This window comes from Prionailurus viverrinus, chromosome A2 (genome assembly GCF_022837055.1).
Source record: "Prionailurus viverrinus isolate Anna chromosome A2, UM_Priviv_1.0, whole genome shotgun sequence".
Classification (NCBI taxonomy): domain Eukaryota; kingdom Metazoa; phylum Chordata; class Mammalia; order Carnivora; family Felidae; genus Prionailurus; species Prionailurus viverrinus.
The window spans coordinates 58,938,659-58,960,974 of NC_062562.1; the positions used below are offsets into that span (position 1 = coordinate 58,938,659).

Genomic DNA, 22,316 nt, shown 5'->3' on the forward strand with positions numbered 1-22,316 from the left:
CTCCCGCCCCAGCGGTGAAGCCGTCTGGAGTCACCAGGGCACCTCCCTGCTCCCTATGTCCTCGTCCCCTCCTTCACCCCGCCAGCTGACCAGGCAGGGGCACTGGCCCTCCTCTTGGCCCCACAATGGTCACTCAGCAGCCAGGGGACTGTTTCAAATTCAGTTAGTTCATGTCACTTCAGACAGAATAAAACTCAGCCCCCTCCTTGGAACCTGCTGCCCAGGGCCCCTGCTGCCCCCCTCACCTCCTTCTCCTCCTGAAGTTCCCCTGCTCCTGCCTTATCCGCCCTCTTTCTGTCTCTCTGGGTGCTGACCTACCTCAGGGCCTTTGCACCCACTGCCACTGCTAGGGTTGCCCCTCATTGATCATTCATCTTCTTCTTCTTCTTTTTTTTAATGTTTATTTATTTATTATTATTATTTAAAATTTTATTTTATTCTTTTTTTACGTTTTTTCATTTTTGAGACAGAGACAGAGCATGAACGGGGGAACGTCAAAGAGAGAGGGAGACACAGAATCTGAAACAGGCTCCAGGCTCTGAGCTGTCAGCCCAGAGCCCGACGCAGGGCTCAGACTCATGGACCACGAGATCATGACCTGAGCCGAAGTTGGATGCCCAACCCACTGAGCCACCCAGGTGCCCCTTTAATGTTTATTTTTGAGAGAGAGAGAGAGAGAGAGAGAGCGAGCAGAGTAGGGACAGAGATAGAGATACAGAATCCAGCCTCTGAGCTGTCAGCACAGAACCTGACGCAGGGCTCACACTCATGAGCTGTGAAATCATGACCTGAGCTGAGGTCGGATGCTTAACCAACTGAACCACCCAGGCACCCCTACCTTCAAGGAGCCACCTTCAGGGCCTTTTCTGCCCACCTCCCCTATCTAGATATGGCCTTGGCACTTGTCCTTGATGGTCCCACTGGGCTATCCTGTGACACTCGCAGCACCTCTGATGGACCCTGAGCACCCCACAGGGGCGGGGGCTCTCCCAGACCCTCGGAGGTACTGGAAAAATCGTGGGCTTTGAGCACTCAGCGTGGGCCTTGGAAGGCCCTGCTGGATGGGACCCAACCTCAAATGACTTCCAAACCTGCTCTCATCGCCCCTCCTGGCCTGCTTCAGCCTGGGCCCCTGCCCTCAACGCGCAGGTTCTGCTGGCTGAGAAGCAGGTGGGGCAGGCTTCTAGCCTGAGGAGCCTGGGCTCCACCCCTAGGAACCTGGGCTGAGGCTCATGTGACTCCAGGCTCTGACCCACCTGACATGGGGAGGTGATAAGTGCAGGGCTCTGTGGGAGCCCTGAGGGGGAACCCTGGAGGGCTTCTCAGAGGAAGGGCCACAGGAACAACCAAATCACTCACCAGGCCTGTAGCTCACACCAAACACATTGATGTCCCTCTGGCAAATGAGGAATATGGGGCTTTGAGAACTAGCCACCTGCCCCATGTCACCTGCAGGGCACTGCTGGCCCATAAGGTGCCTGAGAATCTGCCTCCAGATGGATGTAGTCTGGGGGGTAGGCTGGACTTTAGCTCCCACTTGCCCTCTCAGTTGAGTGCCTTCTGCAGCCCACAACCTGCTCAACTGTACTCAGTGACCCTGGTCACATGGCTAATAGATGGAGGGACCCAGAATAGTGTGATCCTAGACCTCTAGTCTGAGGGACTGCCCCAACATGGGGCCTGGATGGTGGGAGCTCCAGGGCTGAGGGCAGTCCTGGTAGAGGAAGCATGCAGAGCTAAATCCCCCAGAGCCTCTGTTCAACACCGAACTGTAAACAACAGCTCCCACCGGCCGGGGTTGCAGGGATAAAAGTGAACCCGAGGCATGTGCCTGGCCCACTAACGGTGGCCAGTCTTCTTCACAAGGCAGGACCGTGACACATCAAGATGAAAGTGAGCTTGGAAACCGGTAGCACTCAGGTCCCCTTCCTGCCTGAGAAGCATCAGCTGGGGGATATGGGAGGTTGCGTAGTGAGAACAAACATGTAAGGGGGGTCATCCGCATAGGGGCGTGGCCCTCAGGAGCAGGTAGGGGACGGAAGCATGGGAGAGGGTTGCCAGGCTGTCGTAGAGGAGGAAGGACAGAGGCTGGTACACCTAAGGGATGAGAGATACAAAGGAGAGGGGTGGGGAGGCTGAGCCCCTGGGGCCACCTCCATACTGTTTTCCAGAGTGACTGCACCAGTTTGCATTCCCACCAGCCGTGCAAAAGGGTTCCTCTTTCTCCGCATCCTCGCCAACATGTGTTGTTGCCCGAGTTATTAATGTTAGCCATTCTGACAGGTGTGAGGTGGTATTGCATTTAAAAACTACCATTTCTGGGGCGCCTGGGTGGCGCAGTCGGTTGAGCGTCCGACTTCAGCCAGGTCACGATCTCGCGGTCCGGGAGTTCGAGCCCCGCGTCAGGCTCTGGGCTGATGGCTCGGAGCCTGGAGCCTGTTTCCGATTCTGTGTCTCCCTCTCTCTCTGCCCCTCCCCCGTTCATGCTCTGTCTCTCTCTGTCCCCCCCAAAAAAAAACAACAAAAAAAACCTACCATTTCTGGGAATGCAGTATGGAGGTTCCTCAAAAAATGAAAAATGGAACTACCCTACGACCCAGCAATGGCACTCCTAGGTATTTATCCACAGGGTACAGGTGTGCTGTTTTGAAGGGGCACATGCACCCCAATGTTTACAGCAGCACTATCAACAAGAGCCAAAGTATGGAAAGAGCCCAAATGCCCATCCACGGATGAATGGATAAAGAAGATGTGGTTATACAGATACAATGGAGTATTACTCGGCAATCAAAAAGAATGAAATCTCGCCATCTGCAACTACGTGGATGGAACTGGAGGGTATTAGGCTAAGCGAAATTAGTCAGAGAAAGACAAAAATCATAGGACTTCACTCATATGAGGACTTTGAGAGACAAAACAGATGAACATAAGGGAAAGGAAGCAAAAATAATATAAAAACAGGGAAGGGGACAAAACATAAGAGACTCATAAATACGGAGAACAAACTGAGGGTTACTGGAGGGGGTGTGGGAGGAGGGATGGACTAAATGGGTAAGGGGCACTAAGGGATCTACTCCTGAAATCATTGTTGCACCATATGCTAATTTGGATGTAAATTAAAAAAAAATAAAATAAAATAAAAAACTACCATTTCAGTGGCCTCATCTCCTGATCTGTCTGTCGAGACAGTCTCTTTTTTTTTTTAAACGTTTATTTATTTTGAGAGAGAGAGAGGCCGAGAGAGAGCACAGGGGAGAGGCAGAGAAAGAGTGAGACAGAGAATCCCAAGCAGTTTCCGCACGGTAGGTGCGGACTCAATCCCAGGACTGTGAGATCACGACCTAAGTCCAGATCAAGAGTCGGATGCTCAACCGACTGAACCACCCAGGCATCCCAAGACACTCTATTATGAAATAACCATGCCAGAATACCGAGAATGGAAGGGACCTACGATAGCCAGATCTGAACAGGACGTGGCAGGGCAGCCAAAACTCTCTTGCCTGTTGGCTGGAGCGTATAATGTAGCAGCCATGGCAGGTCTTTGGCAGAAGCTGCTAAAGCTAAGCATCTACTCGCCTCGTGAACCAGCACTCCCACTCTTGTTTCCAACAAAAATACTCATGCAAAGAGTGCTCCAACATAAAAGTACTGGAATGTTTGCAGCAGCTCTAATCAAAATAGCCAAGAATTGGGAACAACCCAAAAGGCCACCAATCGTAGAGGACCTGGAGAGTGGGGCTTCGTGCAGTGGGGCACTAGGCGGCGACCGCCAACAACGCCTGCTTCTGCGCACGATCACGCAGGCATTCAGCAGAGACAAGCCAGGCCCAGAGAGCATTTTATGTAAAAACCCAGACTCTGGCTTCTCTTAAAAGGCTCTGACGCTCCCTGCACCCACTTGCCTGCCTGCATCCGTTTATATTTGACTGTCTCGTTTTAGCACCCAAGTGGGCCACCCCAGACAGAAGGTTACCAAATCAGACAGAAATAAAACGGTTTAGAAAACACCTCGATCTTGGGGCTTGAGTCAGACTATACACCCTTCAAGCTGGGAACAGCCCCCTGGTCACAGTCTCACCCTTCCCGGAGAGGCTGGGCTTGTCCTAGGCACCCCTGGCCTGGAGCCACTTGGAAGCAGTCCCCAGCGGGCCCCAGCCACTACCCCAGCCTCCTTGCCCTACCCCAGACCCACTCACCCTTTGGCGTTCAGCCCGCTATACACACTGGCCTGGCTTCTATGCTGGAGGTTCAGGGTGTTGGACGGGATCTGCCCCAGCTGCGCCACCTGCAGGAACTTCCAGAACTTCTTTGGGCCCTGCCCCTCTGGAGGAAACAGAGGGATGGCTTTCACATGCCCCAGCCCGGGGCAGGGCCCCTCCAGCTTGCGCCAGCCACGTACCTCTGGAGCCTGTCTTGCCCTTGGTCCCTGGTCCTACAGGAAACAAGGGAGGGGTTTCGGATGGCTTCCACTTTAGCAAGGCCTTCAGCAATACTGCTTGAGGGCACAGGGCTCCCTGGGGCCCTCCCAACAGTTTCAGAAAGGGCCCCCACAGTTTCAAGGCCCCCCCACAGTTTTAGGGCCCACGCAGTTTCAGAAAGACCTACAAGGGAGGAAAGCCCCTTGGGTCTGAGTTAGAGATGGCCCTGTCTTCCCTGAGGGAATGTGTGGGCCCTAAGGGGCAGCTGCTGCCCCTGGCTGGGGCTTTACCGGCACTGAAGGGGCCCAGCCTGTGGCCTGGACACCTCCAAGGCCACTGCCAGCAGGGCACGGGGTCTGGGTGGACCCAGGGAACTACCTTCTTTCCTGTTACCTTTGTCCCGGATCGTGGAGTGTAAAGTGTTCTCTATGGGGGGCTCAGTGACCTCCTGGGCCTTTTTGAGAGCCAAACGCTTCTCCTCCCTCTCTTCCAACCACTCCTTGGGCGACAGCTTGTACAGGAAGTCCTTGTAGGCCTTGTAATGCTGCAAAGTGTCTTCAAATTTGGAGATCTCACTGGATTGGGGAGGGGGAGGGGAGGTCAGCTTCCTCCTCGTGGGGAGACCCCTCCAGAGGGAACTGCCTCTGCAGCCTGGGTAAGCCCAGAGTGCTCCTGGCTCTCCTGGGGACAGGTGTGCCTGGGAGAGGACACCGGCCTGCTGGGGACCGACGTGGGTCACACCTCCACAGGTATAACCCTCTGTGACTTTGGACTTGCAGCTTACCCTGGGGACCCTGATCTCCAAGTGAGCCTGCCTCCTGGTGCTGTGGCCTTGGGAAAGTCACTGGATCTCTCTTGGCCCCTGTCACCTCCTCTGTAAAATGTGCAGCTGCTTCCCGCAGGGCTTTGAGTCCCTGAACCACTTAGGTTTGAGAGGCAAAGCCACGAGATCTGCCCTGCGTGGGGGCTTCTTTGGGCTGGGGGCGAATGACAGAGGGAAGTGGCGGCAGGCCAACCTCAGTGGCTTGCCCTCCGCGCTCACCTTTTGATGTTCATGATCTGGGTGGTCAGGTCCCGGATTTCCAAGATCTTCTCCACCTTTGCTTTGGTCTCCTTCTCAGCCCTGGAGGTGGGGATGAGGATGGGGGCAGGGGGCCAGTCGCAAAACTGTTAAAGGGGGCATATACACCGCCCTGGGGCGGGGCGGTGGGTTGGGGGAGCTGCCAGGGTCAGGTGGTGGGGGGAGGGGATGGGGGGCAGGCGGGCTGCAGGCTAGCGTGGGTGCAGGTGCTCAGGCCCCACGAGCACTGGGGGGCCCTCCGTGTGGGCTCACGCTTTCAGGGCCTGCACCGAGCTCCGATCATTCTCCCGGAGGAACTCCTCAAACAGAGCGGCGTCATTCTCCAGGGACCTTTCTGCCCGCTCCAGCTCTGCCTCCTCCTTGGTCACCAGCAGCTCCAGCCGCTGGATCTCCTGCTGCTTCATGTCCAGGGCATACTGAGGGCCACCAGAGTGGGAGTCACACCCCTCACTGGGACAGCCTCCCGCCCGCCCCCCCCCCAGCACAGCTGGGCCAACCTGGATGCGGAACATCTGGCGCTTCTGGTTGATGTAGTTGTTCAGGTTATCAGATTCCATCTTCTTTTCTGCAAAGAGAGGAGAGGGGCGGGGTGGGCAGGGTGAGAGAGACCCAGACCGGCCGGGATACCTCTCCAGGCACCTGCTCTGCTGTGAGGCCCAGGTTGTTACGGGGACTCTGGGAGACTGGGCTCCGTCTCTAGCAACAGGAGAGGAGGCTCTGTGGATGTATCACACTCTCCACTGCTGGAGATCGGGCCAGGTGGGAAGTCCTTTCCTGAGTCTGGCCTGAGCCTCTCCTGCCGTAGTACTCTTTTCACCTGGAGTGAGACTCTGGACAGCCCTGCCCAGGAAGTTTCACCCAGCTGCACCTAATAATGAAAGACCTATTGGGCCAGGAACTGCAAAGGGATGGGGAGAGAAAAACAGGGCAGCATGATCTCTATTTGGGGTGCTCTAAGACCCCAGGATCCAGTTTAGATAGTAGCTACGATGAGGGAGCATAAGGCAAGCTGATAGGCCGCAAACACCCCCCACCCCCCCCACCCCCCGGACCAGGCGGCCCAAGAACAAAGGAAAGGGGAAAAACAAATGGTTAACTGATAGAGCATCACAGTCCTTCGGGACCTAAGTCTCCATTACCCCTCCATAGCGATGTGGGAAACAAAGGCAGAAGGAAATGGCAGAACTAAATTTCCTTGTAACCTGCCGCCCATTGACAGATACTTGAGGCGGGCAGAGTAAGTTTCTCCAGGAGCTGTCTTACTGCTACTGCTTTGCTAGAGGTAAAAACAACCTTAGCTCGACACTAGCTAGGCCTCCAGTATCCTGTGAGTCTTCTTTAGCTCATGAAAATCTCACTGGAAACTTCCACTGGCCTCTACCTCCCCCAGTGTCTCCTCATGGTCCCAGGGCAGCTCTTCCTGCCCACAGGTCCTGTCCCCGTGCTTCAAGAAAATCACCCTTTTGCACCAAAGACGTCTTCAAGAACTCTTTCTTGGCCTTTGGTTCTGGGCCGCACGGGCCCCACTATCACCCCCAAAACCCTCATCAGCTAGGTGTACACACCAGGCGGGAAGCCAGTGGGAGAAAGTTAAGGTGGGCCCCTGTAAGACCTTCTGGAGCATAAGCAGAGAGCAAAGGGCCACAGGATCCTCTTTCCCTGGTCTTTCTGGAGAGGAAAGCCCAGAGACGTCCTGACTTTGGAGAGACCAGGAGCCAAGGAAAGGACAGCAGAGCCATGTGACTCTCTGCCTCATCTCTTAAACCCTCTTGGTTCCAGAAGACCCTAGTGTGGTGTAGGAGTGGTGTTTCAAGCCTAGAAGCCTGGCAGAGACCCAGCTGGGCCTCCGCCTCCCTGGCCCATCTTGTGGGAAGGCCCTTCCCTCAAGGAGACCCAGGTCCTCACTGCAAGTCAAATCTGGGATACCGACAGGTCTGGTGCCTAAACCTGCTGGGTCCAGTCTTCCCACTGAGACCAGCTTCCTCTCCCAGATCTTGGAATGGAGGGTAGAGACCAAAAGGAAAAAAGTGCAGTTCTGTGTCTCTTCATGCAGAGCTCGGCACACATAATGTCAAAGTGAGCTCAGGGCTTTGTTCCCCCATATAACAAGCCACTGGGTCAGGGGGTAGAGGCTGGGGGGTCTCGGATTAATATTCACATTCAGTACACCAGTTGGGTTCCAGAACTCTATCATCTGGGCTGGTAGAGTATTAATGCTGGGTCATAAAATTAATACAGCTCTCTCTCTCTCTCTCTCTCTCTCTCTCTCTCACACACACACACACACACACACACACAGGACTTCTGTGTAGCATCTAAAGACGCTGAATCCCACAACCCACGAGGTCGCCACTGTCATCAGACCGGAGAGGAAACTGCCGTGCAGAGGAGGTGAACACCTGGCCCAGGATGGCGAGGGCATTCAGTGTTGAAGTTGACATCTGAACCCAGGGAACCTGGTTCCAGACTGATGCTCTTTCCCTCCACCATATTAAGGGACTATATTTTATATGGGCGCAATCTGCCTTCACGTGCACGGGAACCTTCCGAATGCAAGCAACGTTGGGATTCAAAGGCTTTTAGATTGGCAGTCCGGCTGGAATCCATCCCTGTGATGGAGGGAGGCGGGGTCAGACACAGAAACGACCCTCCTTCCCCACTGCACCGGAGCCCTGCCTCTCCGAGCACGTGAACAGCACTGCGCGCGCCCCGAGGTCAAGACCCGACGCTGGGGAAGGGGGCCACCTTTGGTCATGGAGAGCTTCCACGCCGTGTCGTCGTGGAAGGCGCGCAGCCGCTCCGCCTCGGCGCGCACCTCCTGGTCCTGCATCTCGTCCTCCAGCTGCAGCTCGCGACGCAGGCTGGTGTGCTTGGCCAACACTTTGGACGCGTAGGTCATCTTTTGGTGCATCCGCAGCGTCTTCTTCTGCTCCCGCTCCTGTTGGGCGGGGTCGGCCAGGGTCGGGCGGGGCCGGCCACCACTTCCACCCCCTCCCCCACCGCGCCTGGGACCAGCGTCCTCCCATCGGCGGCGACGCCTTGTCCCTGGGTCGCACAGCCTTGAGGGGACGCGCATGCGGCGCGGGAGGTGAAGGGGAAATTGCCCGGGGGGCGCACTTGGGTTAGGGTGGGGGTGCACTTGGCGGGGCTGAGCATTGCTGCGCGCAGAAGGGGCTGCGGAGCTGTGTGCCTGGGAAAACGCTCCTGGGGGCTCTGAGCACAGCTCCCGGGGTGAGAGGGCAGTGGGGCTGAGAGCGGGGGTTAAGGGCGAGGTGGGGGTGGGGTTGCCAGATTAAGTACAGGATGCCGAGCCAGGTTTGCATTCCAGGTCAGTAGTGCAGGGACATACTCACTAAGCGATGGTTCCTCCTGAAATTCATTCACACTATTCTCATATTCTCAAATTGTGATTTGCTAAATCGGACACACCGAAGGTTCCGGGAAGCTAGATCTTGTGAGTTTCCAAAAGAAACTCGAAATCCCGAGTTTGGTCTGCAAGCTCGGTAGTCAGAGCTGGCGGCGGTGGGCAGGTCGCCGGGGATCTGCTCCTCTCCACCCAGCCTGGCCTCCAACCTGCCCCAGCGTTGCTCCCGTCCCTGAGCCCTCAGCTTGGGGGGACCCCAGGATGGCGTGGGGATGGGGGCTTTTCTTCCCTGAGGACCAGTGCAGGCCAAAGGCCCCTCAGGGGAGCCCATCCCTTCCTGCAGCCCAAGCCCTGGGGTTTCTCCACATCCTTCCATGGCCCAGGCACCTCAGCCTGCAGGATCAGACAGGCCTGCACAAATCCTCTTCTCTTCATCTGTCCTTTCCCCAGGGCTGCCAGGTGCAGCAATGAATGCAGCGTCTTTAGAAAGCTGCTTAGGGAAACCACATCTGTGGCGGGACCCAGCCGGAGACCCCTAGATTGGACCTCCGTGTAGCAAAGCTGGGGAAATATCACCTAGATTCCCAGTGGCAGAGGGTCTGCACTTAGAAGAAACTGGGCAGCTGCTTGGGGTCAATGTGACATTGGGGGGGCTCTGCTGGGGTGCGGGATTGAGGGGGGAGGGCTGTGCTGGGGGGGGACGGGTGCCATGTTTGGGGGGTTTAGGAAGAAGGCAGAAGCGACCGTGGAATCAGGGCCAGGCTGGGAAGAGATAATCCTGCCCTGGAGGAAGGTCTCTAAGTCCGTCAGAGAAAGTTGTGTGTGTTTCTGCTGTATTTGCCCACTTGGAGGCCTCGCAGAAGTGTGTGCTGCTTGGTGTGGCTTTGTGGGAGTGTCTCCTTCCAGGGCATGAGTGGGTGCACAGCATGGCAGCAGGATGGGGAAAACACTGATGGTGGCCCCCACAGAGCTTCTAGGCAGTTGGTGGGGCAGGGAGGTCTGAGTAGGGGCTGGAAAACGTGCATTTCCTTTTGTGTCTTCGGTTGGGGTCTCGGCCGGAGCCAGTTCTCCGAGGAATCTCAGATACTGAGCCATGAGTTGAAGTAGACAGAGTCAGCCCGGGAGGGCTGGTCATAGGCATGTGCCTGAGACCATGTCCCAGAAACCTGGCCCATGCTGAGCACTTCTCAGTGAAGATGCCCGCTGGTGAGTCCTCCCTGAGCCTGGCTGCAGTGACGCTTGCTCGCTCCAGCCATGCCACGGCAGGTGGGAGTGGGCAAGTGGGCTCTTGGGTGGGGAGGCAAGACAGACTATGCTGGGGTGCAGACAAGGCGCGGGCCGGTGGAGGGGGGTCCGGGGCTAGCTCAGGGACTCCCAGGTGCTGCTGAGGGCCATGCATATGTGTATGTGTGTGTGCGCACGCGCATACACGCACAGGTGCATGTTTGTGTGTGGATTTGGCCTCCAAGAATTCCCACGAGAGGGATTGTGCAAGGCTGGAGCAGTTGGAGGTGCGGGTCTCCTGGGAGAGGTGAGAGGGGGCCTGAGGTCTGAGACGGGCCTTGAAGGACAGGGAGTGTCAGGAGGGTGGCATCTCATGCAAGGGACAGCAGAAAGACCTGGTAGCTGAAGCACGGTGGCCACAGCAGCTTCCAACAGCCCACTCTGACAAGGCCCAGGAAGAGTGGCGATGAAGCTGGGTAAGACAGTGGGACAGGTCAGAGATTGGAGAGCTCGTCAGGGTTTCGAATTGATTTTTTAAAAATAGCGAGGGGCACCTGGGTGGCTCAGTCGGTTAAGCATCCAACTTCAGCTCAGGTCATGATATCACAGCTCATGGGTTCGAGCCCTGTGTGGGGCTCTGTGCTGACAACCCAGAGCCTGGAGACTGCTTGGGATTCTGTGTCTCCCTCTCTCTCTGCCTCTCCCTCCCTCACCCTCTCTCTCTCAAGTATCAATAAACATTTTTTAAAAATAGTGAACCATTGACTATTCTAGAGTGAGAGAGTGACCTGAGGAAAGTACTCTTCTGAGAAGGGCAATCTGGGTCTGCGTGCATGAGGGAGGGAAGAGTTGCAGGCAGGCCTCAGTCCTGGATACTCACTAGGCGAGACTTATTCCGCTCCTGATCTCTGAGCAAGAAGAAATCCACGTCTCCAGACATGTGGAAAGGATTAGCCGCATGGTCAGGAACAATCTCGGGCACTGGGGAGGGAGATATCTCATTGGAGAGATGAGCCAGCTCTTCCAAACAGGTGGTCTGTGCCTCTGGAATCCTGGTGCCCTCCCAACCCAGCATGAGGAGCTTCCTTGAAATCGTGAGCAGGTGTCGAATGTTCTCTTGGATCCAGCTGTGCCTGAAATCCAACCCTGGACCTTCTGACTGCAGAAACTCACCTGTCAGGTTTAACCTAGGTGGGCTTGGGCTTCTGTCCCTGACATCTGAAAGAGGCCTGGTAAACACAGCTCCTACCCCCCGCCCCCGGTCTCAGACAAGTGGCCCTCTGTCCCCTCTCATTTAAAGTCCCAGGAACCCCCATTCTGCAGAGGGGAAAAGCAGGAGTGGGGAAGTGATGGGGCCAGATGGTCAGGGAGGCCCAGTGACTCCAGAGCAGAGGCACCTGCCTGCGGAGGACAGTGAGTGCTGTAGGGCAATGCCCTGTCCACAGGATTCTCCACAAGCCCCCCAGGGGGAGGCTGAGTTTGGGGGCGAGTGACGGCAAAACACCTGAGGCCTGGGGAGGCAGGGCAGGACTTGGAGAGATGGGAGCTGCCAAGGACCCTAATTTTGCTGCTCTTCCCACCCCTTTGGGTACGGGTTAGGTTCCCACTGCTCAGCTCAGCAAGGATCAGGGAGGACAGAACCCAGAAGCACCAAACTAAGGTCTTAAAAATATGGTTGCTTTCTCCCGCATCCTCCATTTGGAGGACACAGCATTCGTTGTAAAACAAACTAAAGCATTCTTGGAAGCTAAAGAGTATAATAACAAAATAATTCCTCCACTTCAAAACAATCGCTGGTAATATTTCTGGGGGTATTTTCTTCTAGTACATGCTAACACCTATTTTTAATAATTTCATATCTTCTTTTATTTTTTAAAAAAAATTTTTTTTTCAACGTTTTTTATTTATTTTTGGGACAGAGAGAGACAGAGCATGAATGGGGGAGGGGCAGAGAGAGAGGGAGACACAGAATCGGAAACAGGCTCCAGGCTCTGAGCCATCAGCCCAGAGCCCGACTCGGGGCTCGAACTCACAGACCGCGAGATCGTGACCTGGCTGAAGTCGGACGCTTCACCGACTGCGCCACCCAGGCGCCCCAACATATCTTCTTTTAAAAAACACTTGACCAGGGCGCCTGGGTGGCTCAGTCGGTGAAGCGTCCGACTTCGGCTCAGGTCATGATCTCATGGTTCATGAGTTTGAGCCCCGCATCGGGCTCTGTGCTGACAGCTCAGAGCCTGGAGCCTGCTTCGGATTCTGTGTCTCTGTCTCCTTCTGCCCCTGCCCCACTCATGCTCTGTCTCTCTCTCAAAAGTAAATAAACACTTTAAAAAATTAATAAAATAAAAAAATCTTTAAGAAAATAAATAACTAAAAACACTTTACCTTCAGCAGCTGCCTGTGAAATTACTAATTCTTTGTGGACCTGTAGGCAAATGTAAAAGGCTGCGGTAACGCGTGATTTCATCAGGACCCGTTGCCGGGACATGTGCAGCAGCCCGGGAGCCGCCTCGGACACCCCGCGGCACACACCCATGTGCCCCCACGGACTGGGTCTTTGCAACTGATTTCGGGAAGGGAGAACAGAGGCCAGGGGCTGTGAGCATTTCCAGACTTCGAAGTCTGATGCTGGCCTGCCTTTCCTTTCTGTCTTATTTCACACCCTCACCAGCAGAAAGGGGATACTGTGAAGGGGGGATTTGAAGTTCTAAGAGACTCAAAATACCGCCGCACAAGAGTCCTACTTGTCAACTAGGAAGAGTGGAGAAACTGACAGACTCCACCCTGCTCAGGCTATCGGAGGGAACCAGGGCAGCAGCCAGAGGGGTGGACCGTTTCTGGCCAGTGCAACCCCAGCATGTCACCCCGGTGGTCCGCCAGGACCCTTCACCCCCACCTGTCCCATGGAGGTGTCAGGAAAGCCCCGAGTCCACAACATCTTTGTACTATTCTTTCAACTTTTCAACCGGTCAAAATAGTTTGAAAACGAGTGAGAAGAATAAAGAAAGATTATCCACTCCTGGGCCCAGCCGGGAGGAGGAAGCAGGCAGTCCGTTCTCAGCTGGGCTTCTGGAGAGGGGAGCCCGTGGGAGGGGGGCGCCCAAGATAGGGAGAGGTCACGTGGGTAGTGGTCACACGGGTGGTGGATGGGAGGAGAAGGGACCGGGCTTGTGCAGGTTTGGTTTGGAGTCGTGCACTCTTGTCCCACGCCTAATCACAACTTTCTTTTACATCCTTTGATTCCGACACAGGGGTTCCAGAAGAGACCGCCCAAGGGCCTCTATGTGTCAGGCGGCAGGGGAGGTGGGGGGGAGGTGGCGGGGGGAGGAGGTCGGGGGACATGGTGCCCTGGGCACGTGGCTCGCCTCCCTCACCAGGCCATTCCCCCCCCCCCCCGCCCCGCCAGAAAAGGCATAAGTTTAGAAATTGCACACAGCTCCGGACAAGAAGGGGGGAGCCTGGCAGACAGAGAGTGTTGGAACTGGGGAGGCAGCGGGTCTGGGGTTAAGTGGGGAAGTATGGCCCACTGGGCTGGGCTGTGGGAGGAGGATGTGCAGGAAGTGATGGCTCTGGGTGCAGCAATGGTGCTGCACAGCTAACCCCCTCCTCACATCCTCATGCCTGTCTCTCTCACACCCTGCATCTGCCCAGCAGCCCCGGGCAGAGGCATCTCCCTAAATTCAGAAGAGTGAGGACTGAGCCAGAGTCGGAGTCTTTATGTCCCCAAACTGGCCGGTAGCACGCCTGGGCTGCATGTCCTGTGTCCCCATCGAAAAGATTAATTACGATAGTTAGCAAGCACTGAGCACTTAACTGTGGGCCAGACCAAGGACTATACCTGACTTGATTTTCATAGCAATCCTATGAGTTGGGAATTCTTGTTACTCCCACTGAGGAAACTGAGGCACGGAGAGGGAAGCGGCTCACCCGAGGCCACAGAGCTAGAAGTAGCTATGTGGGGACGGGCTTCCAAAAACAGAAATTGCATTTGCAGTCCTGCAAGTAGGGAATGTTTCCGAACGGCTAATGGTTAATGTATTAATGTGAAGATGAGCCCACGATCAAGGATGGCAGTCATTTGGAGCAGATCATTCCAGAAAGGCAAAGTCGGTTTGACATTTAGAAACCAATCAATGTAGTAACCCCAATAACAGAATGGGGGAGAAAATTATATGATCTTTTCAAGAAATGCAGTAAAAGTATTTGATACAGTTCGAAACTGATTTTTAATGAGAGTCTTAGCAACATAGGAATAGAAGGAGACTTCCCTGGTCTGATAAGAGGAAGTGTGGTGAGCTGAGTAATGCCCCCCAAAGATGTCCATGGCCTACATCCCAGACCTGTGACTAGGCTCCCTTATATGGTAAAGGGGACTTTGCGGATGGGATGAAGCTAAGGACCTTGAGATGCGAGATGGTCCTGGATTTGCAGATGGGTCTGATGCAATCACGACGGTCCTTCTAACAGGAGGCAGGAAGGCCAGCAGCATGAGGAGGAGGTGTGACAATGGAAGCAGAGGTTGGAATGATGTCACAGAGACCAGAGGACGCTGTGCTGCTGGAGTTGGAAATGGAGGAAGGAGCCAGGAGCCAAGGACACAGGCGCCTCTAAGCTGGAAAAGGCAAGGAAGCAGATTCTCCCCTGGAGCCTCTGGAAGGAACGCAGCCCCATGGACACTTTGATTCTAGTTTTCTAAGTTTCATTTTGGACTCTAACCTCCAGAATTGTAAGATAATTTATCTGTGTTGCTCTAAGCCACTGAGTTTGTGGTAATTTGCTATAGCAGCAACACGAAATGAGTACAGGAATCTACAAGAAACCTCTAGGCAAAATATTGCGTGCTTCCCCCGCCCCCCATGATCAGGAACAAGGCATGGATGCCCGTCTTTGCACTTCTACTCAGGGTTGTAGTTAAGCAAGAAAAAGAAATAAAAAGTATAAGCTTGGAAAGGAAGGACAAATAATGTCATCTCAAGGTGATGTGATTGTAGAGGAGAAAATCCAAAGAATCTGCAAACAAAATGGTTACAACTAGATTAGAGATGATTTATAGGTCTGATTGTAAAGTGAAAACAAAACTTGTATAAAATGCAGTATCTTCATGGCCTTGGGGGTCAGCAGAGAGCTTTAAAACAGTTCATAAAACATACCAATGATAAGAAAATGATTGGGAAAGTGAACTCCACTAAAATTAGGAACTTTTGTTCATTAAACATGCACCACTAAGAAGGGAAAAAGCAATCTGCCAAGTGAGGGAAGGTATTTGCATATTTAGAACTGGTGAATGACTTGTTTCCAGAATATGTAAAGAGTTCCTAGAAATCATTAAAATGAAAAGACAACCCAGCAGAAAAGTGGGCAGAGTCAGGAACAGGCACTTCACAGCAGAGTCATCAGTGAACATATGAAAAGGTAATCACTCTCATGGATCACAGGGAATATGAGATACTAATCCATATCCAAAGGGCCAGGTAATAGCAAAAGTATTGACAACGTGCCAGGTGTTGGAAAGTATGTGGAGCATTTGGATTGCTCACACCTATTATTGGTGGGACTGTGAATTGGAGCAAGTGTTCTGGAAAACTGCTCAGCACTATCTACTAAGGTTAAACATCCTGCCAGCAATTCCACTCCTTCCTCATTTCCAGGAGAAATAAGCGTTTATGTCCTCTAAATGGCATGCACAGCAATGTTCACTGCAATATTGCTCAGAATATCAAAAACCCAGAAACAACCCAAATGTTCATCCATCCCGGAAAGAATACTGTCGGCATATGCACACAACAGAATACACACAGCAACAACCAAGAAGGGACTCTTGTGACTGGCATTTCACAGGTGTGATGTTGCGTGAAAGAGGCCAGGACCGAAAGAGCACGGAGTGTGACTGCACTTATATGAGGTTCGAGAATGGATAGAATGATTCTGGGGTGACAGCAGAGCCCTGCTGTCTCTGGGGGAAAGGGAACTTCCGGGAAGATGCAAATGTTCTAGATGGCGAATGAGATGGAAGCTACAAATGTGTATACATTTACTGAAATTTGTCAAACTGTATACCTATGATTTGTGCATTTCACCTAATTATACCTTAGCGAAGGGACCAAACCAATCACACCAAACCCGGATGCCTCACCCTTAATGTGGTGATCAGTTCAGGCACAGGGGTCCATGGTCAGAAGAAGCTGTCGGGTGAATAGTTGATGGGAATGTGGCAGAGGGCCAGGCGGTCACCACCAGACCCCACCGAGCATGGCAATACCACGAGTGGGGGGCAGCTAGACGCACGGGCTTCTTGTGAGAGGTGGTAGGAAGCATTCTTGTGGACAAAATGGAACATCTTATCAAGCACGTAAGGTTAAAATGTACAATTAAAGGAAAGATGAGGAACAGAGAAACAGTTTCTAGAACAATGACCTGGTAGCAAACAGATACATACAGAACAGGGGTCGTTCTACAGGTAATTAACGCCATGTCTCAGTAAGTCAAGACGCAGAAAATGAAAGGACGTGGGGGAGGGGCTCTGCTAGATTGTAAAGAGAGAGAAGATGATCAGATCTCATTTGAATCAATTAGAACAAATCTTCTCTTTTTTTAACGTTTTATTTATTTTTGAGACAGAGAGAGACAGAGCATGAACGGGGGAGGGGCAGAGAGAGGGGGAGACACAGAATCGGAAGCAGGCTCCAGGCTCTGAGCCATCAGCCCAGAGCCTGATGCGGGACTCGAACTCACGGACCGCGAGATCGTGACCTGAGCCGAAGTCGGACGCTCAACCAACTGAGCCACCCAGGCGCCCCTAGAACGAATCTTCTATAGGAAGACATATCTGAGATAATTGGGTAACTTGACTATGGTCTTGCAAAGAAAAAGCCCTATTTTTTAAAAATGTACGTTGTGGGATGTAATGATGCAAGGACATGCCTGGATTTGACTTTTTAATGTTTATTTTTGAGAGAATGATAGAGTGTGAGTGGAGGAGGGGCAGAGAGAGAGGGAGACACAGAATCTGAAGCAAGCTCCAGGCTCTGAGCTGTCAGCACAGAGCCCGACATGAGGCTTGAACTCACGAACTGGGAGATGATGACCTGAGCCAAAGTCAGACGCCTAACTGAGCCACCCAGGCGCCCTGCCTGGATTTAAATCTAAAGTATGCTTGCCAAGTATGGAAGCAACCCAGTTGTCCATGGATAAATGAATGGATAAAGAAGATGTGATACACACACACACACACACACACACACACACACGTGCACACACAGGAATATTAGCCATAAAAATGAATGAAATCTTGTCATTTGCGACAACGTGGATGGAGCTAGAGAGTATTATGCTAAGCAATGTTAAGTCTCTCAAGGAAAGACAAATACAATGTGATTTCACTTGTGGAATTTACAACATAAAACAAATGAACAAAGGCAGAAAAAGAGACAAACCAAGAAACAGACACTTCACCATAGAGAACCAAACTGATGGTCACCAGAGGGAGGGAGGGCCGTGGGGTGATGGGAGAAACAGGTGTTGGGGAATAAAGCATACAGCTATCATGGTGGGTACTGAGTAACGTTCAATCACTATATTGTCCACCTGAAACTATTCTAGTTGTAGGTTAACTATATTGGAATTAAAACTTTAAGAATTAAAATTAAAAAATGTTCTGGCAAAGACAAAAAACAAAAAAAGAGAAAGATAGATGAAACAAATGTGGCTAAATCTTCTGTACTGGTGATGGGCACCTGAGTTCACAGGACCTTAGTCTCTATTCCTGGACAGGTTTGGGTTTTCAGAATTAAAAGAAAGAGGAAACCAGGAGGGTGGGGGGGGGCAGGGGAATGAGAGGTAGGAGCTCAGCCTGTGAGAGGTAGGCTCAGGGAGTGTGCTCCCATCTGCCCCCTTCTGTGGAAGGATCAGACTGGCCTGCAAACCTGGGGGGCGGCACAGGAGGCCAGGGGGATGGAACAGCACTGCAGAGGCTCAGAGGAAGCAGTACAAGCAGCCAGCTGCCTACCCTTCTTCCTCTTAACAAGGGGAAGTTGCCTAGTTGAAAAGTTACATGGCTCAGCCTCCCTTTCAGATACTGATGGCCACGGGACAAATTTTAGACAATGGAACGTAGGTAGAAATTGTTGTGTGGGTCCTCTGGGAAGGGTATTTTTCCAAGGAGGACTGAGCTGGCTGGGAGGCTGTTTTGCTCCTCCCTTGACCCTTTCCCCATGTCTGAAATCAGATGTGATGGCTGAGGCTGCAGCAGCTATTTTGTGACCACATGATAACTTTGCAGTTGAAACCCTAAGGCTAAAATTGGCTTGAAGGCAGAAAGACTTGGGACCTGGTCACCGGGACAGTTTTGTAGAACTGCTGTTTGTGGGGCCTCCTGGAGCTCTGGACTGCCTCCCACATTTCCCTTTACTTGAGGAAAAATAAATCCTACTTTGTTTACATTACTATTATTTTGGGTCTTGGTAACCCATTGGAAGCAGAAGACTTTCCTTTTGCCACTGGTGTTGGAGACAGGCCTACGGAGGGAGATGTCTGACTCTCACCCACGCAGACTTCAGCTCCCAACTTGAGGGCTCCCTTTACCTGTGTTCCTGCGTTTTTCCTTTTTTTCTTCAATGACTGAAGTAGAACTATTGTCCGTGGACTCCAGGATGTTCTCTGCGGGGAGACGAAAGCAAAGGCCACAGCAAATGACTCATTGGCTCTTGAAGCCGTGAACACAGCAGGAGGCTGGGAGAGACTCCAGTGCCCTTGCCTGCCTGCTGAGCCCCCCCCCCCAACAAGTCACCCAGCTTCCCTGAGCCTCAGTTTCCACATCTGAGAGGATTGTACAGACTTTGCTGGCAAGCTGTGATAACTGTGCACAAAAATGGCCCGTGTGCACACATGCCTGACACACACAACACGTTTTGCGCTTTTCTCTTCAGCATCCTTCCATTTGCCCCGTGAGAGGCGCGCAGGGCCCGTTTATGGGGAGGTCACAGACCCAGGCCCTCTGCTTCAGGGCCCTGCCTGTGCCTTTGCCGTGAGCCTCCCAGGGCTTCCCTCGGGACTGCAGCAGAAGATTGGGGGAAACCCATGTCCTTGATGCCCACAGGGATGGAGGCATTTGGCCTGGTAGGTCCTCTTACCCCAACTCAGAAATTATCTGTAGCTTGGAGATTCCAGTCTATGCCAGCTTGGGAGGGCAGCCAGCTGCTGGAAGATAGGGAGGGGGCTTCCAGGGAGCCTGGGGATGTGCTCAGGTGGGCAGCCGGTCATTTTGGACCAGCTTGGGGGAGGAGACTTGGGATGACGCCGGGAACGTAGGGCTTGTGAGGTGAGGGACGTATACCAAGGGCAGACCCCGAGCAGCTGGGTGATGGGCTGTGGAAAGAGTGAGGAGGAAAGCTGTCCTGTGGCCCTGGCAGGCGGGTCAAGGGCATGGGGCTGACAACTCAGATGCCTGCAGGTCAAACTGCATATATAATGGTGAGCAGAGGGGAGGCAATAGGGAGCAGTGAGGTGTGTGGAGAATTCAGGAGCACAGACTGCTGGGTGCATATTCTCCATCTTGCTGACTGTATGGTTCAATTGCCAGGTAGCAACATTTAATTAACTAGATCACAAAAGTCAGCAGATACTGCTATTATTTAAATAGATTAAAACCCAAGCCAAACAGGGGCACCTGGGTGGCTCAGTCGGTTAAGCGTCCGACTTCGGCTCAGGTCATGATCTCGCGGTCCGTGAGTTCGAGCCCCGCGTCGGGCTCTGTGCTGACAGCTCAGAGCCTGGAGCCTGTTTCAGATTCTGTGTGTCTCTCTCTCTGACCCTTCCCCGTTCATGCTCTGTCTCTCTGTGTCTCAAAAATAAATAAACGTTAAAACCCAAGCCAAACAAACCAAAACTCTAATGAAAATCAACTTTTGTCTTAATTAAAAGAGCAATGCACAGGCATGGCAAAAAGGGTTAACGATGTGGTTTGCTGTGTTACGATGACCACTGAAATGACATGTTGATACAATGAAAAATCCTCACCCAGAGCCCTCCCTACCAAATGGATCTTTGTTTCTCTAACCAGAGGTATTTTTGCATACGCGTGCTTAGATGTCCCCTTACTTTTTCACTGCAAAATCATCTGCTTTCATGCTACACCATGGATGAACCTTGAGGACACTGTGCTGAGTGACAGAAGCCAGTCACACAAGGACAAACACTGTATGAGCCAACTTACATGAGGTCCCCAGAGCAGTCAAACTCCTACGGACAGAAACCAGGACGGAGGGTGCCAGCCACTGGGGGAGGGGGTGGGGTGGGGAGTTAGTGTTCAATGGAGACAGAATTTCAGTTTTACAAGATGAAAAAGTTCTGGGTTTGGATGGTGGTGACAGTTACCCACCAGTGCGAAGGTACTTACAATGCCACTGGTCTGTATACTTAAAAATGCTCAAAGGAGTAAATTTTGTTATGGATCATTTCCCATCATTTTTAAAAAGTTAGAAAAAAAAGAATAGAGGAACGGTTCAGTCGGTCGAGTGTCTGACTCTTGATTTTGGCTCAGGTCATGATCCAAGGGTCATGAGATCGAGCCCTGCATCGGGCTCTGTGCTGAGTGTAGAGCCTACTTAGGATTCTCTCTCTCTCTCTCTCTCTCTCTCTCGCTCTCTCTCTCTCTACCCTTCTTCCCTTCTTGCATTCTCTCTCTCTCTCTCTCTCTCTCAGAAACAGTATATCTGCTCATGCACAAATCTCCTTGCTCCATAGTCAGGTGCCCCTTAGTCAGGACCCTGAGGCTATTTCTAATCTCATGCAATTTCCAAACTTGCACAATCCTTGCTCTCTATCACCAGCTTGAGCTGGACTGTTTCCCACACACCTGGAATTTGTCAGTCTGAGAGGCAATAAACTCATCTCGATTTTAATGTGCACTTTGCACTTCTTGATCTCAGAAAAGATTGTGTATCTTTTCAGATGCTGATTATCCTGGCTTCTCTCTGTTAGTATCCTTTGCTCATTTTTAAATTGGGATGTGGTGGTTTTTAAATGATCTTGAGCACTTCTACCTATTAGAGGACACTAGCTCCTTTGTTCGTCGGAGCTGCTGACAGTATGTTTGCTCCCGCTGATACGACTATTACCTTTGGACTGTCTCTCATGCATTTGCCTTACAGGACATTTTAATGTTTACTCAGTGCAATGCTTTGGCATTCTGTATCTTGCTTAGAGAGGTATTCTGCATCTGAAGGTTAAGTACATGTAAAAAGTTCCTGTTTTCTTCTAGTACTTTAACAGGATGCTTTTTTTTTTTTTAATTAAAAAGCTTTAAAAATGGAAGCCTACTTTTAGAAAAATTCTCCGGGAGAGGTGAGCTGGCTGCAACATGTCCTCATAGAAAGTGATAACATGCCCCCTCCCCGCCCCCAGCAGGGGGAGACGGGGGGTGGGTGGTGGGTGCCTCCTGCCTCCAGTAGCACCTGTGCGATGGTGGGTGGGGGGGAGATGCCGGCTCCCTGGGGAAGCCACCTGTTGACCTGCTCCTTTTCCAGCAGCCAGCTGTCTCTCTGCCTCTACTCCCCTGAGACACCTTCTCTGCACTCCGGCTACAAGAGGGATGGGCCAGCACTGTGGGACCCAGCCTCATCCCTCCTTCACTCTGGGACTTACTCGGTATCTCCCCTGCACACCGCCGAGCCTGTCCTCCGCACTACCAGGACCTTCTGCTCCCCACAGAAGACGGCTGGGGGCTTAGATGAGGGTGGGAGTCAGTGGCAGGACAGGGCGGGAGTAGGCATGGATGCAGTGCTTTCCAGAAGATCCCGGTGGGGGCGGGGGGTGCTTGGTGCCTGACTGGGTGTGGGCATGGGAGAGAAGGGAGCCCCGGGGATAACTCCATCCCTTAGGCAAGAACGCCCTTGCATCAGGTGCTGTTTGCTGAGGTGGCAGAGAAGGGAAGGAGGGATCTGGGGTGGCGGGGGTGGGGATCAGGAGGCCCGGAGCTCAGGCAGGGTGCTGGGTTCAGGTCCCCTTGGCAACCGCCAAACAGGGGCTCTGAAGAGGCCAGTTGATGGAGGCCTGGGGACTAGGGGAAGAGAGGACGGAAATGTGGGTGTCCCTGGTGAACAGATGGAAACTGAGGCTGTGGTCGTGGCTGAGAGAGAGGACGGCCCAGGACACAGCCCCAGGAACCCCGATGGTGGAGGAGCTTGGCAAGGAGGCCAATGGAGCAGATAGACAGGCCAGAGAGGACCAGAGC

General features: G+C 52.8%; 1 protein-coding gene across 3 annotated transcripts in view; it reads right to left on the reverse strand.

The window, feature by feature from the left end:
* The window catches only part of CFAP100 (cilia and flagella associated protein 100), a 52,795-nt gene that overhangs the window by 22,884 nt on the left and 7,595 nt on the right, over positions 1-22,316 (reverse strand). For all 3 annotated transcript variants that reach the window (XM_047835033.1, XM_047835042.1, XM_047835025.1), the window contains exons 3-11: positions 18,668-18,742; positions 10,968-11,068; positions 8,245-8,437; positions 5,997-6,064; positions 5,752-5,915; positions 5,461-5,541; positions 4,812-4,993; positions 4,400-4,432; positions 4,197-4,323 (exon numbers count right to left, since the gene is read on the reverse strand). In XM_047835033.1, coding sequence (XP_047690989.1) covers positions 4,197-4,323; positions 4,400-4,432; positions 4,812-4,993; positions 5,461-5,541; positions 5,752-5,915; positions 5,997-6,064; positions 8,245-8,437; positions 10,968-11,068; positions 18,668-18,742 — 1,024 coding nt within the window. The remainder of the gene's footprint in view (positions 1-4,196; positions 4,324-4,399; positions 4,433-4,811; positions 4,994-5,460; positions 5,542-5,751; positions 5,916-5,996; positions 6,065-8,244; positions 8,438-10,967; positions 11,069-18,667; positions 18,743-22,316) is intronic.